This window comes from Perna viridis, chromosome 2, assembly GCF_037379345.1.
Source record: "Perna viridis isolate PV_CMFRI_1.1 ecotype Kerala chromosome 2, ASM3737934v1, whole genome shotgun sequence".
NCBI classification, from domain to species: Eukaryota; Metazoa; Mollusca; class Bivalvia; order Mytilida; family Mytilidae; genus Perna; species Perna viridis.
The window spans coordinates 30,799,441-30,817,228 of NC_142446.1; the positions used below are offsets into that span (position 1 = coordinate 30,799,441).

At 31.8% G+C, this 17,788-nt stretch overlaps 1 protein-coding gene across 1 annotated transcript; it reads left to right on the forward strand.

Moving 5' to 3' along the window:
* Positions 1-8,160: 8,160 nt before the first annotated feature.
* On the forward strand, positions 8,161-16,782 carry LOC148624609 (uncharacterized). The gene is made up of 2 exons (XM_088571166.1): positions 8,161-8,237; positions 15,086-16,782. The coding sequence occupies exons 1-2, from the start codon at positions 8,201-8,203 to the stop codon at positions 16,165-16,167; spliced, it is 1,119 nt and encodes a 372-aa protein (XP_088427292.1). The 5' UTR covers positions 8,161-8,200; the 3' UTR covers positions 16,168-16,782.
* Positions 16,783-17,788: the final 1,006 nt, after the last annotated feature.

The following is a 17,788-nucleotide window of genomic DNA, read 5'->3' on the forward strand; positions in this document are numbered from 1 at the left end:
GAATATTTTACGGGAAATTGGTGATTTGGTCTAAAAAGAGAACGGGCATTTATCGATATCTTCTCGTTTTTTTTAACAGAATGGATTTAGAAAAAAATCTAAAATGATTTCTAAAGAATAAACAAAATTGCTTTTAAATGACTAAATATTCTTTTTAATTTTTTGGTAAACAATATTGAAGGAGTTTTGCTCCCATGGGATTGTTATTGTGACAACAAAGCAAAAGTCAAGTGTAAGTTCTACATTGTATTTTTTTTTTCTGTTTATTCTGTTTCAATGTATCAAACTAAAGTAACCAATAATATTTTTGTTGTTGTTTTTCTTTTCTTCTAAATTTGCAAGTCTTTGTTACTGATAAAGGTGTCGACATTTAGACATTTTTTTTTAAATTTGTTCGTAAAATCAGTCTTTAATGCTAAGTACACTAGTTAAAAAGAAACAGTTATTTTCTGACATTTATTTTCAATTGTACAATACACAATAATGGTAGACTACTTTAATAGTTATGATAAACAGATATATACAAGTGTAAAGCCACTTCCAAAAATTACACTTTCAACTAATATCATAGATTTAATAAGCTTATTCATGAACAGATAACATATCAAATACAAGGCATTGTTTGACACTCAAGTTCAGTTGAATTGCACCAAAGCCAATTTTCGTAGTCACAAGCTATTTTCAAAGACAAAAAGCTATTTCCTGATATAGCTTTGTATTCACTTTTCTATCCGGGTTATGCCAGATTGTAAAAACATAGTTTTATGGAGCATTGATCCGATTCACTGAACAAAAACGATAAATATCTAAGACTCAATAGACAAAACCCTATGTCACAAATTAGGGTTCTCCTAAAAAATACATAGAAAAATGTAAAATACTCCAAATGAAGTTTTCTAGGGGGAAAATGGCTAGAAAACACAATTTAACAGTTATTTTTACATCGAAAACGATTTAATTTTTTTCTCCACGAAATACGGATGTCCAATGAAACACGGTGAATTACGTTACAATTTTCCTGAAGCTGTAACGAAAATTTAACTGACAAATATGGTAACTCCATGTGAGGAAAAAAAATACAATAAAATAATAAACAATAAGAAAATGAATGATTCACACGTAAAGGATAATGTTTTTATCGAAAAACTACACGATTTTTATCTTTTTTCCAAATGTGCATTTAATTGTGAATTACGTTACGGTGTCTCTTGCATATGTTAATGGTAGTAGCAGACTTTCCTTATTCTTAACTATACACACACCAATGTCAGTCATAAATGACTCTTAAACAGATTTTGCAGGTGCTACATATTTTTTCACATCCTTGGTGAAGTACAAGTCCATGAATTCCGTTACAGTGAATTACGTTACGGTAATTTCTTTTAAACGGATAAAAAACTGGTCCTCTATAAATCATTATCAGTGACATCGCCTATCATACGGGCATCTTTAGAAAGGAAGTTGTGACGTGAGAAACATTAAATTAATGCTAAACAAAGACAGAAATATCTTTCAAAAAGCAAAAGTCATTCAAAAACGATTTAATCATTGCAAGAATTTAAGTAAGCACAAAAACATATGTAAGCTTCTTCGTGAACTGATATAGATAAATTATTATTTTTTTTGTTTTGTTTATTCGGATCACTTGAAAACAAGGAATATGTATTGAAATCAAGCATCACTACAATGAAATATTTTATAATGCACCTTTAAGGATATACCAACGATCAATTTCAATTTCCTAGCTATATAGATGGCGTATTATCTTTAAACAATCCTAGTTTCGGGGATTTGATACATCGCATCTACCCCAAAGAACCTGAGATAAAGGATACCACAGAAATTGTAAAGTCAGCCTCATATCTTGACCTACACGTAGAGATCGACGGTAAACGAAAACTATTGACCAAACTTTACGACAAACGTAATAACTTTTCGTTTATCTGTGGCAACATCCCTTCAGCACCTGCGTATGGAGTTTTCACATCACAACTCATACGTTAAGCCAGAGCTTGTCGTTACTACGTATACTTTGTATCGCACCAGACTTCTTAAAGTTAGGCTTAATTCTGGAACAGGGTTATGTTGCTACAAAATTGAAGTTATCACTACATAAGTCCTCATGCACTCATGGATCGTTATGGTGTATCCATCTGCACCATGAAAACTGATTTGTTCAACGTATCATAGTTTTCCCATCCTTTCGTCTACCCTGAAATTGACATTTTATGAGCAGCTCGGCGGATGTTTCTAGAATAGCAGAGGACGCTTACCCTACCGGTACACCTGGTCCATGCTCCCAGTTTTTAGTGGAGTCCGAGTTGCGCATTTACTTTTGTTACTTTGTATGTATTATCTTAGTTACTTCATGTTCTTCGTCTTGTTTGTCTGTTTTCCGTGTCTGGTCTTTTGTCCCTGGATTACATTCTTTTGATTCCCGCTAGAATCTTGGTTCCCTAGCTTGATTACTCTTTCAAATGACGTTACAATATCAGTGAAAAGTTGTTTCTGTGAATTACGTTACATTTTAATTTTGATATTATTAATTATTTCTGCTAGAAGATTACTCGTTGATCAAACATCTTATGTTTATAAAGTATACCAGAAATATTTGTTATAATATGGTAAACAATTGATCGAACCATTTGTACCATTATCATTTCCTTACCTGCCACTAAACACTTCTATATTTCTTCATGTGGCGTATATAAAAATGACGAACTTAACAGATATGATTTTTTATATTACTTGCCAAAATATTGCAATTACCAGTTTTTCGTGTTTAACCTTCCAATTCTGTTATATATTACACTGCTGTAAGCGAATTACGTTACAAAGTCGGTCATTTCCGTTAAGCTAATTATAAACATTCCAATTGGATTTGAATGCACAATCGTTTTCTATGCATCGCCTAAAAGATTATGAATGGAAATAGGTTGCTAATTTGGCCTTCATCTTTTGTTAATTATGTTTCAAAACAATAATAAAGGAAATATGTTTTAGTTTCATTTTGTTTTATCATTTTTTTTTAATAGATGTTATAAAATCTTAGTATCTTAAAAAAGATAACAATTTCTGAACAAAATACCCCAAAGCCTCATGAAATTCTACAAAGTGCCCCCTTTTGTTCTGCAAAAAATCCCACAACTCCAAAACATAAAAATGGAATTACATTAAAATGTAAGCCATTAAAGAGAGATTACATATATATATATGTATATGTATAAATATACAATTCATTAAAGTTAAATTAACATCGCTAAAAGTGTTGTTGAGTTATAGTACAAAAAACAAACTTCCTCAATAATTCGACCTTTCAGCACTAAAATCTTTCTTAATCCATCAAGTACACTTTGACCACATTACAGCAGTGCTATAAAATATATAAATTAACAAAATTTACTTCTAACATAACTACAACCAGGCATTTACAATACTAACACTCCACTGTACACATACTAGCAGTCTTCTTATCTGGCCACACGATACCATCCATAGGGTATATCCAATACGTGCATCTGAAAATTTCAGAAGTTTTTTTTTTCTGATATTATTATACCATTCTCAATGGAGACATAATGCTGAGGGAGAATCTTAGTAATACATATAACATAGAAACCTGAAACAAAATCAATGGTTTGTCAAGTTCAGATTTTGTTCGTGTTCATGCATATATTTAAGTGTTTTGATTTCAAAATCCAGTTAACCGGTTTACCCTTAATGTTCTTCTGTACATGTATAAAACATACTTAATTCAACAAATGTAGACTTGACGGACCCATCGTACCTATACAGTTCATAATTTATTTACACACAATAACATGTACATAAAGTCATAATGTGACGGTTTTCTTTAATCGGAAATTTAACAAAAATGATAAGTAAACTTTAAGTATTAAAAAAGATTTTATGTGGAAAACATCTTAAAAAAGAGCAATATTTACATGTACAATGTTTGAAAATTAGGTGAAAAATTATATTTTTATGTACATGTACAAACTTTACTTTATTTGCACGAAGTCATATAAAAATGGCATATTAAGAGTTGTGAGTACATACGGTCTGACATATACAAATATTTGAAAAACTAAAAAATCGTTGAAGCTAGCTCCTCGGGAATGTACTTACATGTACACAGTACTTTTATGTGCACATAACTTCTATATGTATAATGTAGAGTCCCCGAAAAACTTCATGTTACAGTAATGGGCAGCTAATTGGACTACCCCATCTTAACAGAATCCTCAATGCCATGTGTTTTGCAACAAAACATCGAAAAGTTCATATACATGGTATACACGTACGTGTATGGAACACGAAATGTTAAAAGATATGTAAAAGGAATGTCCTATTTAACTTTGGTACCCAAGTTATTTCTCCAGCAAAATGTGAAGAAATATGGACAATATTCAACTTGTGTTTTTAATAAAATCCTATTTGAAGAATCTATACCTACCCCCTGGACTGCTTTATGAGCATTTTTCCATTGGAAAAATATTTAACAATTTGAAAAAATCGATTTCAGAACCACTTTTGAAAACAAAAAACCCAAATTTCATATTATCCGCAGATATATAGATTACTACTACAATGTAAGAGGTATCTCCATACCACAATCCAAGTCAGAAAATGGCTGGCCAGACAACCTCTAGCACTGCTGGATTTAAAAAATAGACCACCCGTTTAGGCCGAAAAAAATGTTCCCGGTCACATACCGACCCTTCTTCAGACCCCCTACCCAAAACTTTTTATTTGTGATATTGAAAAAAAAAATTAAAGTCTGCCAATTGTTTATCAGAAATAAGAAGAAAATAAAGCCAAAGATGTTTTTTTTTCTATCCTGGATGGGAAAACAGAGTTAGAAATACCGGTTGTTTCTATTTAGAATCGATTGTAAACACACATGACGTGAGTGTGCTCTTGGTCGTGGATAATCCCTTTTGGATTTCAGCACTTGCGATATTTTTTTTACCACCGCCATCAAACCAAATAATATCTCAAGCGCCGAACCCCAAAAGAGATTTGGCCATGGACCAAGTCTAAAATTAATAGTTGTTTAGTCTTTGCATATTCGGTTTTCATTGTATTCTGAGTTTGGTGTTACCGTAATGACTTATTTAATTGGAAAGTTTTAAATAAAAATAAATCCGTTTCTACCGACCCTACAAAAGTTCAGAATGGTGATCGGAAACATAATTTTATGGTTTTTTTTTTCGGCCTTGGAGATTTCTCATTAATTGACTGGCATGCACCAATAAGTTGACTTACCTATCAGTCTTACATGCACTTTAAAGTGTTGATTTTATCCCGAAAAGTAGTTTGCTGGGTCAAAGATTCAGCAAATGCTGTATGCTGTGCAGATCACAAATTGGATCACTAGGTCACGGATCGGAATTAAATCACCTAGTAATGCATTTAATGAATGAATGAATGAACGTGGTCACATGACTACTATAATTTCCCTGAATACACCATGACCCACATTCACGGGTATGACTATGCCCAGGGACTGGGTAAACGCTTCGATGCTTTCCGTAAAAGACCCAAAATGATAGCCAAGGGCGTCCTGGATTATAAATACCACATATGAGTGCAAACCGGGTCTAACGGTATTGAGTATATAAGTTAGTAGAAAACAAAAATTAAACCAAGTATAGAAATAGTCAGCTGATGGTCAGCGTCACCAATATGATGCAAATGATTAGCTTAAACTGTGTTACGAAAGATTTTTTGGGGGGATTTTAGTGGTTTATATCCACAAAGAAAGTCGAATTATCACCTCAATTATAAGCTAGAAGCAACGATGTCCTAGCTTTATAACGCACTAAATGAAGGGCGTGACGGATATACGGAAAGTGCTATCGTTTTCAACTTTATTGTTATAGTGTTATTTAATTAAAGAGACAAATTCATTAATTTCTGTCTTCAAACATTTCATGATCAAATATATCACACTGCAAAAATCATTAGTAATTGTTTTCAGTTATCATTTTTTTATTCATTTTAGACAATAAAGACATGTATGTCAAGCATTTCGTTTGTCTTAAGGATTTATTTGCAAGACACTCTCTTATATCTGAAATTTTACTTTCCTTTATTTTACAATCATCTGTAATACCTCGCTGCTCAACATACTAATTTCAATTTGGGATTCTGCGTCATAACTAGAAATATTTCAAACTGGCTCGCATAAAATATAACAACATTGTTTTAAAAACCTAATAGTACTGTGACATTTTCTCTTAACGGAGATACAAGAGCCAACAGGGACGAGGGAATGGCTTAATAAGAAGGTAAAATCACAACAAAAAATATGGTAACTTGATATTGCAATGACTCTATTATATTAGGACACGATCATATATACTAACAAAAGATAAACATTTAATGAAATCCCATGTAAATCTGATCACATTGCTTACCTACATGACCAAAGATGACTAAATTAAAAGCGGTGCAAGATTTGCAAATGAGCGTTTTACAAATTTAAATTGTATTGTGTTCATTCTAAAAAATATAGTTTATTCCACTGTTCCACATAAGCTTTGTTAAAAGAAATTATAATTATACTTTTTAGGGTACCGAGCGCACCAGTAAGTAAAATAGAAAGTCTGGTTGTTGATCAATGACTTGAAGAGGAAATATAAATTTGTAAGGTGAGTTTGGGAAGCCAGTATATATATAGTAGGAACTTTCATGCTACGGGTCTCCTTGTAAAGAAGTAAAGACGAGTTTGTGTTTGTTCACAATTTTATTTTCTGGAAATTTAGTCAGTTGGAACGTAGATGAATCCATAATTTCTTCTTGTATAATTATAATATAAAATTCACGTCAAATAACAGCAGAATTATATGCATCTTTATCATCAGGAATAAAAAAAATCTTCTCCAGTTAATTCATCTTGCGTTTTAATAAGAAAAAACGGCTTTATGTTTTTTATTAGTTGTAAAGTGTTCTTCAAAATGTTTTATTCGGGTGTCAACTATTTTCATAACTGTTTTGAAGAAAGAATCCAATGCTTACGCGATTTGTGTCGTTTTTCCAACACAGTCGTATGGTTTCGCTTTTTACCCTTTGACCTTAAGGATGCTCTTCTATGGAAACGGAAGTCACCTGATCGTAATTCTGTTTCCCGATTGGCCACATACTTCTAACTTAATGGCGTTCGGAAAAAGTGTATCGAAAATTTTGAAAGAAATATAAAAACTTAGAAGTAAAAAAGAACAAAATTTTACTGCGTCGGCTATCTTTTTTTAAAGATTGTATTTACAGGGATACGCTAAGTTAACAGCGAATTTCTAAAATGGACTTTCTGTCTGTCGAAAATCCCTAATCTATCCTTAAACCTCATTCATACATTTTTCTTTGTTTCGATGTATATGTTTTTTTTTTAAATATTTAGAAATAAATTCAAAACCTTGACTGGCCGAACTTTTCCAGTAGAAAGCGGATATAATATGATATAATAGATTGAATTTTACTCCCCTCCCCTATAGTTAAGCATAACTTTCTGTATTGTCAAATATAAATCCATTTTTCTGTGATTACCAGAGGAACAGAATTGATTAAAACAGCAAATTTTCGTTCTCTATGTTTGTAAATGTCCTGCCAGTCTTCGAAAGTCGGCTAAACTTTGTCGTAATTTTTTAGATAAGTAAAGTTGGTTTCTTTCACCCAACACAAAGAATATTTTCTCTCACTTTCAATTTGTTAATAATAATTTAAAAATCAATCAAATCTTGGGATGACCCTTTTTGCCCGACAATGATATAATGTCAATCCAAACAATAGCAGTCTACTTACATTTCAATCATATCAAAATGTAAAAAAAGAAAACAGAGATTGAAAAAAATATTGCATTTGTAAACATAAATATTTGACTATAAACTTAAGAATAGGTTTTTAACGTCAAAATATTCTATGATGAACACGATAGAGCCCCCCGCACGCTTGTTTAAACTTTATCGAAAGGCAGTAATTATAGTTACAAGATTTATCATCTTGACATCAAATTAGTAATTATTGTTTCACCATGTATAGTAAAGATAATGCAACTTCAAAGCAAATATCAATTATTTCAAAACAACTAATCAGAGTAGGTAGCCTAGAATCGATATACACCTTCATCGTAGCTAGTTAATGTTTATCGGTCCGCGATAACGACAGATGATAACGCTGGATTGCTTCCTTTAAATGAAATATGCTGCAGTTTGCTTGGATTTTGTCTGTTTATTTCGGTAAGGTGGCATTAAATATTCTTACATGAAATTATAAGGTTTTTTTCTCAGATATTTTGTGTTACTAGTTTTCAGTTAAAAAGGTAGAGGTGATTCGATTTCGTGTTTGCTTTGTTTTCATCTATTATTGTTTTTGCTTTTTTTATAGTTTGTTATTGTTTTTTGATTTTCATCATTTTAATTTCCAGAATATCTAGAAAATATGAAATATGTATAAAATTTATTTTAAAAATCCTTTATTTATTCGCGGTGAAACCTTTGTGTTTTTAACTATTTAAAACAATAGTATGTTAATCATTATCCTTCCATAGTTATAATCATAGCTTACATCGACTTACACAATAAGAAACTTATGCAAGGAGTTTTATCGTGAAACGATTACCTCTCAGTTGGCATGATGGTTCCCCCAACTGTACCTGTCATTGTGTGTTATTGCCTGACTTGCCGATTACTAGTATTTAAGTACTCCTGACAGGTATTGACAAAATAGCATTTGATTATAACTACTTTCCAATCTAGCCCCCGAAAAAAATAACAGCAAATCAAATTTAGTACAAAATTGAATTAATGAATAAAGTTAAAATACACATACTCCAAAAATACTTCGGAACAGACTTTTTACACAGTGAAGGATATTGTAGGACACTGGCTACAAGGGAATGATTATTTCATTCGGAGTATTCAAGGGAGGGCTAATGTTTTGTTGTTTTTTTTTTTTTTTTGGGTAAAAATACTGCCAGCTCCCCGAAATCCAATGGTCACCCCCTAATCTATTTTAAACGGGACCTCTCTTTAAATTGTGATGTGATGCCATATAATTGTCTTGTCAACATTGAAATTGTTGATTACTTGTATTTTTAATACCGATCTCACAGTACTTAGGGAACGATCTTAGGAGGAAAAAAAAACATGGAGTGAGAAACCTTTTTCGCAGTCGAAGTAAACCTTTTCTGCTTGACTACGTATCATACCGCTGAAATATTGATGAGGCAGATACTTGACAGAAAACCAAGCGATCCTAGTTACCTATACAAAATGCAGAAGAGACATAAATTTGTTGCTTGATCATTGAATTCTTTTATGTACTAGACATCTCAACATCCCTGCAAAGGCGGATCCGATGGGGAATTGCCCGCCCCTTATGCAATTGGATTTTTAAGAATTGTTATAATTCTTAAGACCACTCAAAAGGGAATGTATTCCATAAGTGATCATTCAGAAGAACTACTTAGTATTGTAAAGGAAATTTAATTCTTATTTTCCTTTTACCTTTTTCCCTGAAGAGAAATTAGCCCCTTTAAAGTAAATCTTTGGATCACCACTGTGTTTTTAGGGTCAAATACTCCTGCCACTTGAATTGCAGATATTGATCATTTTGTACTTACACACGCGTACATGTATCAATACTCCAAATATAATTAACAATCGTTCCCGATGAGCATCAACATGAATGGATTTCCTTAACATTGTTTCAGATTTAGTATTTACACTGTACTGTAGAACAAATCTGTTGACCCAACTACCAGGAATATGTAATGGCAACATGAACTTAAGTAAACATAAATATTCTAATTTGTTAATGTTTTGAAACTGACCGCCTTCATGGTCTAGATGAACACTTTGAAACGCAAACTTAACAAAATGTAAAAGTTTATATAACCAGCATGTTTTGAAATCTTTTAATACCCATTTTAAAATATTGGAAATTGAAATTGTTTTGTTTAGGGGGACGGTGTGCGGTGGGGATGATGGTGGTGGTGGTGGTGGAGGGTAGAATGAAATGTTCTTAATTTCCTGCCTTTTTATGTTAAGAAGACATAGGTCCTGCTTTTAATTAAAAACAAAATGTATTAGGACAACATACCCACCTTTTACTTTTTTCTCTTTTGGGCTGTCCCAACTTTTCAATTATCGTGAAAATTTCAGTCTGCTTTTTTCCAATTTCATTCTAGCTGCCCCCTTTTCCCCAATAAAAATTAAATGGGAGTTCCCTTATGAAACGTCAAAATATGTTCTTTGTCAACCAAAATATTTTTGTGGTTTTTAATTTCTCATAAACACGTTGGTAAGAAATAACACTGACTTTATGTGTATCTTCCGAAAAAAAGTTTGCCGGACCTCTGTTAACAATAATTAGTGGGTCCTCTGGCAAATCCGACATAATTAAAATGAAGGTAACGTTAAGACATACAATTAATTAGACGTTTCCAACATGATCAAAATCCATAACATAACAATACAAAACTTTGTTTTTATCCTAATTCGTTTTATATTAGGGACCGGTTAATATTTATTTGGGGATGTGGACCGATGCAGAATGCATGAGCCTGAGGACACACAATTGATAGGAAACAAACTTTTCTATTACATACATTTTGTATGTTTGAATGAAAAAATGTATCAGTTTTCTAAATGTTTTTATTCAAAACCGAACTTTTTTATTTTACAAACAATAAACTGTATTGTATCCATGCTCTAATTCATGTTTAAATTCAAATTTATAATAGATAGGACACACACCTGCACCGACTCCTCAATAAATATTGACTCGTCCTTTACTTACAAATTTGTATATACTCGTATCGCTTTTAAGTACTTTATTTTGAAAAAGTGAATACCATATTTCTGATGTCAATTGATCACAATGTTGACATTATTATCGTACAAGTCTTGGAAATTTATTCCACAGCTTTTGGTGTTAGACAGGTAGATGAATAGGCAAGTTGTTGTTCAAATTGATTCATGTCGATTAAGATATAAATCACGGTACTCCATTTTATCATTGTTTTACCACGGGCTGGCCATTTATGTCGCATTGTTTTACCCCGAGCGAGCGATAGCGATTGGTTAAATAACGACATAAAGGCCAGTCCGTGGTAAAACATTGATAAGATGGAGTTTCTGTGATTTATTTCGATTCTATCAGGACCAGTTTCTTCACGTTTTCGTAAAGACACAGTCTATGAAGTTGGTCAAATGTTTATCACCTTTTTTACCATTGCTGTATTCTAAAGAGCTTTGATGCATGTCATATTATAATTTGCAAACGAATTTGTCCAACATATGATTTTACAAGAATAAATGGATTCACTTTTAGGATTAATTAGATACGTAAACAAATGTTTTATATGATACATTTAGAAAACGACACAGAAATGAATAATACAAGTAATAATAGCGAAAATTGATTAGACAATGTTGGTGTGTGTGTGTGTGTGTGGTTATTTGATACATTGACATCATTAGTTGTCTAGCCTAAAAATATACGTCATATTAAAGGGAAATGATCGGGATATTGCATTCAGCTCAGAATAAAGACACATATATTTATTAGATAAGGTTTTGATACAATTAAATTGTGACATTGATGTAACGCATGTTCATTTCTATTTTTTCAACTCTCACACAGTTGATTATGTTTATAATTTAGATCGGTATCTACGGATACAAATCTTGTTTCAACAAATTTTCACAAGTGCTTTATTATTTTTTGCATGGCAAAAGGGTGGGTCTCTTTCAACCAGACTACCTTCTCTACTTTTGTCACACAGCGTTTTTTTAAAGAACATATTTCATAGATATTAAATATGTCTCAGGAATACCCATTGGTATCATAATAAAGCAGACTAACTCGTCACATTTCACAACTCCAAAGCATAACATCGACTTTTTTAATAATTATGATTTTTTAATCGCTGGCATTGCTTTGAGTGTTTCCTTTAACTTAAGGGTTTGTTCTTCTGATTGGTCTCAACAGTTAGATCTTAACTGCTTTTAATGTAAACTTTTCAATGGATTTTTGTTGAATGTAAAGCGAAAAGAGATTTATTTATTTAGCAAGAGAACCTATTGAATTACTAAAAAGACGAATCAATATAGATTATATTTTATAATATCTAGACCAGATTAATTGTACAATTAACGAACAGATTACAACAATTTAAAACAGCAGATAGTCTTTGTATTTAAAGCCGACTGATGTGAAATTATTTGACATGAAAATAGTCAATTTCCGTATGAAAAATTATACCAAAAATGTAAATAACTAGGCCATATTGAAATTCTTCAAGTCATATTGACACTGACACAGTAGATATGAAATTGATCGCTTTATCTCATTTTTGTACGACGTTAAAAGTTAACTAACATTTAATTAAAGCTGCATTAGCTGCCAAATTGGTTCAGTTTTGATTCTACTGAATTTTGCTGATTCAATGAAGTAAATTGTACTAATGCAATTGAAGCAGTCAATGTCGATAATACCTACAGAATATTGTGAAAACAACGTTTTTTAGTCAGAGAATATCGATAGGTCTGATCTAATTATTTTCGACATTACTTCCAACGATTGCCGACAGGACATTTACCAGGGTTAAAATACTTTAACCTTGGCAAAAAAAATAACAATAATGGATACACAGGTAAGCACGTGTCTTGTTTTCATTTCATTTAATCTATATCTTGATTAGTTTTCAAATAAATAATGACCATATTTGAGCCACATTATGTCACAATAGGTAAAATGCAAAAGGATCTTTGCGTTATATTCGAACTGTTTTGTTTTACGGATTGAGTCCGTCGGTCTTCCTTGCCGTTTAATAACCACTTTCTCTTTGCAATCAAATTTGTTATTAAAGAAGCGACCCCCTTACAGCACATGCGCGGATTAAGGTCACCAGAAGTCACATGCATACGAACTTATCCAGGTCGATTTTTTGTCTTGCAAGACAATAGATATATAGACACCTGTTTCATGTATTTAATCATTTTATTTGTGGATATCAAATGAAATTGTACAAGAAAAGTCCTATTTAGTAGAAATAATTCAAAGTTATGGTATATTTCAAAAGAAACTACAATTTACGAAAATGACAGCTAATACAGCTTAAAAAAGAAAAATTACGTTTGAAAAGACACTGACTGATTAGTTCTTAATGTGAACTTCCTGATATTTGAATTAAACTTATTAATAGTCTTTGTATGTCAATGAATTGCTACGTATGATCCATCATTTTGGCTTTCATTACTATCCTAAGAAAAAGAAAGTTTTTTTTAAAGTCGTAATAATTGGTATGCATTGTCGAACTGTAAAACGCAGCGTGTGTTGCTACGACAACACCATATGCACTTATTTACGAATACAATAACAAAACTATACCCAAGAATGAAACACAAATGAACGTATGGACTCACGAGTTGTAGTAAGAAACGACATTGAATATTTCTGTAGTACATTCGTGAGAATTTTCCCTCCTACTGTCTGAGACAAGCGTTTCATGACGTGTCATTTACTATGATTCTAACTGACAGATAATCTATTCCAATGTACAAAAGTTCAATGTTATCGATGCTTTTCAACTTTCTGAAAACTATTTCCATAAACACAGGTTTTAAATCAATGACATTTTCAGAATCAATCTAGTTGGTTTTGAAATGTGAATCGTCGTTAACTTGAAAATGTTGTATACTAATTATTTCCCCACGTTTCACACGAGCAGAAACTAGCAGTTGAGACGACCACAATATCGAGCAAAACTTTCTTCCGCTTTAGACCTCTACTTTAGTAAAAACTGTCATCTAGTTATCGACTCTATACTAATTCTATCGTTTTTCCTAAACAATTCGCTCCTTGTTAATATAATACATATCCTTATTGTGCTTCCATAGTCGTAATCATTTTTAGAAATACGAAATTCTTGGGGTTTTTGTATCAGGTCAATAATATGGTTGATTTTATTCTATTATTTAAAAAGAATTTAAATATTCAAAAGAAATACACGAACTTCGAAGGCCCATTCCGATAACAAGTTCTTAATTCAGAAATGTACAAAGGAATCCTCTGAGTATGCTATTGAAATGAAGACATCTGCAAATAAAGATTGAGTTAAAGTTAGCGTCTGGTTATAACTTGTGACCTTTGTTTTGAAGCAGCGATTTCATTTCAAATTCAGATCATTAAAAAGTAAGAGTTATATCAGTCCGAGTATAGACCATTAACTGAAAGCAAAAATAAATAAATAAAAGTATTACTTCCAAGAGCAATATAATTTATTTACAAGTAATGTGTTAGCAAATTCAGAATGAAAGGAGAAAACCAGTAATTTCAATAATTGATTAGATCATCCAATTAATGTCCGCAGCAGTAAAATCTATCAGTCGATAATTCAACTTCTGAATACAAATCTTAGACATTTTTATCTTTGGATAAAAACATCAATAATATTTGTATTAATGGTCCTGTTTTTCAGTAATCAAATGTTGTCGGGTTTCCTGTATTACATTCGTTACGTAATCAAAACACTGTGTAATAACTATTTGGAATTTCTCATCACGTATACAGGCCCTCATTTCAGAAATAATTTCACAGTTTTACTTGTTATTAGAAAAGAAGTTGTAGTATACAACCATCAATATCCCATTATAAACGTCAACTCTCAGATTCATCAAATATCATTATAAAGCTTTATTTTTCTCGATATCATTGTTATGAAAGAGGACAGCTGCACAGACGATGCGCTTTACTCTAATTAAATGGTGATTATTATGTCTATATCTTACTCTAAGGGCAAAAAAGGAATGCCCGTTTATGTTATCTTTTTTTCCGATGTCGCACTATAAATTCATGGGAATGTGAAATTATGTTACAATTCAACACTTACATTAAAAAGAAACGAGTGTATATCATAATATCCAATGACAATCATTCATTCTCAAAATAAGATACTTTTGCTGTTATTTATAAATATTTTGAACTATTCAAGTGTGACTGTTGCTTAAAAGATTGTTATACGATCTATTCCACGTAAAATAATAACAAAGTATACATTATGATATGCCTTTTCTTTCAGGTTTGGGTCAATGTTCACCTACAACTTACGGTATGAAACAACTTCACAACGGTCTAAATAGGACACAACGCAATGAATTCAAGGAAGTTTTAACTCGCAATAACTTTTCACATGTTTATATGCATTATGAACAACCTAATGACAGGAAAGAAAACACCATATCTGACTTAACCTTGAGTTCAACATTGAATAATACAAAATATCATTACTTCGACGAGGTACTAAAACTATTGAATACTCATCCGAAGACAAAACAATCGAGACATAAACGAGAAACAAATGGAGGTGGTTTTTTAGATGACCCTAACAACATTGCAATGTTTATTGTATTCCCTTGCATGGTATTTATTTATGGAGGATGTGCTGTTTTATATTGCTGTTATAAATGCCGGAACTACGTAAGGGAACACCAGCCTATTCGACAACTAAAGGACAGAATTCGAAATAGGAAAAATAAAACAACAGAAAACAGCAATAATACCGAAAATATTGAAAATGGGACATTACAGCATAATCGTCCTATTCCTCGAGTGCTTACACCGAATAGACCTGCAGATAAACCATTACAGTCAGAAAGTCTCATAGCACAGAGTAGCATAGAATCGAGGGTTACCTTTATAGATGTTGAAAACGAAGAAGTACATTCTAACCTGTCGACACCTTTAGCCGACAGTACAGACATTGCAGAACGTTCTCCGACATCGGAATCGAGAGTTCATACCGATACTAGTGTACAGTCTTACCCATCTCTTAGCACTGTATCAACTAGAATAGATTCTCCATTTCCTAAATCTGTTTCGACACAAAGTGAACCTCCAGATAATAGACACATCTTCACGTCGGTAACATCAGAACATGTATTGTCTTTTGATAATCATATTAATCTGGTTGATATAGGCTGTCAAACTGACAATTCCATAACTAACATTGACTATCCCAAATCTACTATAACAATTAAATCCAGGGTTGGCAAAATGTCAAACAGAAAAAGAAAGGGTGCTCGGACAAACCCAGGACAAATTCATTTTGTTAAAAATTATGTACCATTAAACCCATACAGGGATCAGGGCCCGATTTCATAAAAAAAATTCTCAAAATGAGATTTTCCTCAAATTCTTGAGTTTTCCTCAAATCTTCCATTTCAAGCGATCTGATTGGTTGAAATTTGAGTTGAGGAAGGATTTAAGGAAAATCTCAATTTGAGATATTTTCTGAAACCGGTCCAGGTCGATCTTGATCACATTTGTATGGCAAAAAAAAAAAAAAGGTTTAACAACCCGACTGTAGTAATAGAGATACCAATGATAACAAACATCACAAAAAGCATGAGAATCTAGAGTAAAAACAGTCATCTTCGATTGTAATTCAATATTGTGATTCCTAGGGCAGAATTCAATCGACGAAAACCATTCTGTATATATAAGGCAGTATCCGAGTAAGTCGGTTATCTTTGAAACTTGGAAAAAAATGTATACATAATGCAACATTTGTGCTGGCGATGTTCTATTTAATTCGTTTTCCTTTGTTTACGCTTTAAATCAGAATATTGAGTTAATCTGTTTTGTTACTTTCAATATCTATGCAAATGGTAAACAATACCAGGGAAAATGTTCAGTTTGTTAATTAGTTTGTTAATTAGTTTGTTAATTAGTATGTTAATTAGTTTGTTAATTAGTATGTTAATTAGTATGTTAATTAGTATGCTAAACAACGAAGAAAGTATGTTTTATGTACTCTATAGTCATAAATAATATTTTAATTATATCAACATCAAAATATAATTTTCTGTCAACAAAAATATTTTATGGTTTCCAATTTATCGTGTCGTATAAAACATATATACAAGAAATAACACTGATCCGTGCCGCGTTTTCTGAGAAAAGTGTGATTTATTGTAATTCATTTGCATTATGTCTCCCGGATAGCAGTGCAATCACATATAATGATCTCCATTTATGAATTCAAACAGAAAAGTTTGGTGAATTTAAGTAAGAATACCGGCATGTAAATTAGTACATAATTGCCGAATGTTAATGAGCCCTTATTGATATCTAAATGCGAAGTGTGCACAGCAGTATACATATCTATAATTATTAAGATTATATTAATTTGAAATATAGGACAACACCCCTATTAAAGAAATGGGTATTTAAATTTTACATCATCAAATAGAAAGCGTACTTTCTTTTAGGGTGCCTGCTTTAGTTTCAAGAAAATTCTAATTTTGTTTTGCATCGAACAAATGCATTAAGCGCCAAAATAATAGAAAATATCATGATAACACGGTCTATGACAATTTCTGAAATATGAGCAAATGAAATAGGGGTTAAGGCATGTCCTACACAGTAAATAAAGAGAACGGTCTGGCGTTCACTACAGCGAGTACAAGATCCTTATTTTGGCTGTTAAATCTGTTCAACACAACGCAATCCCTTTAACAATTTTTAATAATCATATTGTATCATACTTGCTCAAAAAGTAAATATTCACTTTAATAAAATTAAACATTAAAATTTTATGTACTTCTAGAATTTTCATAAATACTAAAAATATAATTCAAAAGAATGAACGTGGTTAAATTTCACTCAAAGAAAAGTTTCTTATCGATTACACTATTATCAAAGAATTACAATTCTGATAGTGGTTCTATCTGAAATATCGATATCCTTTATATCACTGTTCTTTATAACCTTCACTCTCGAT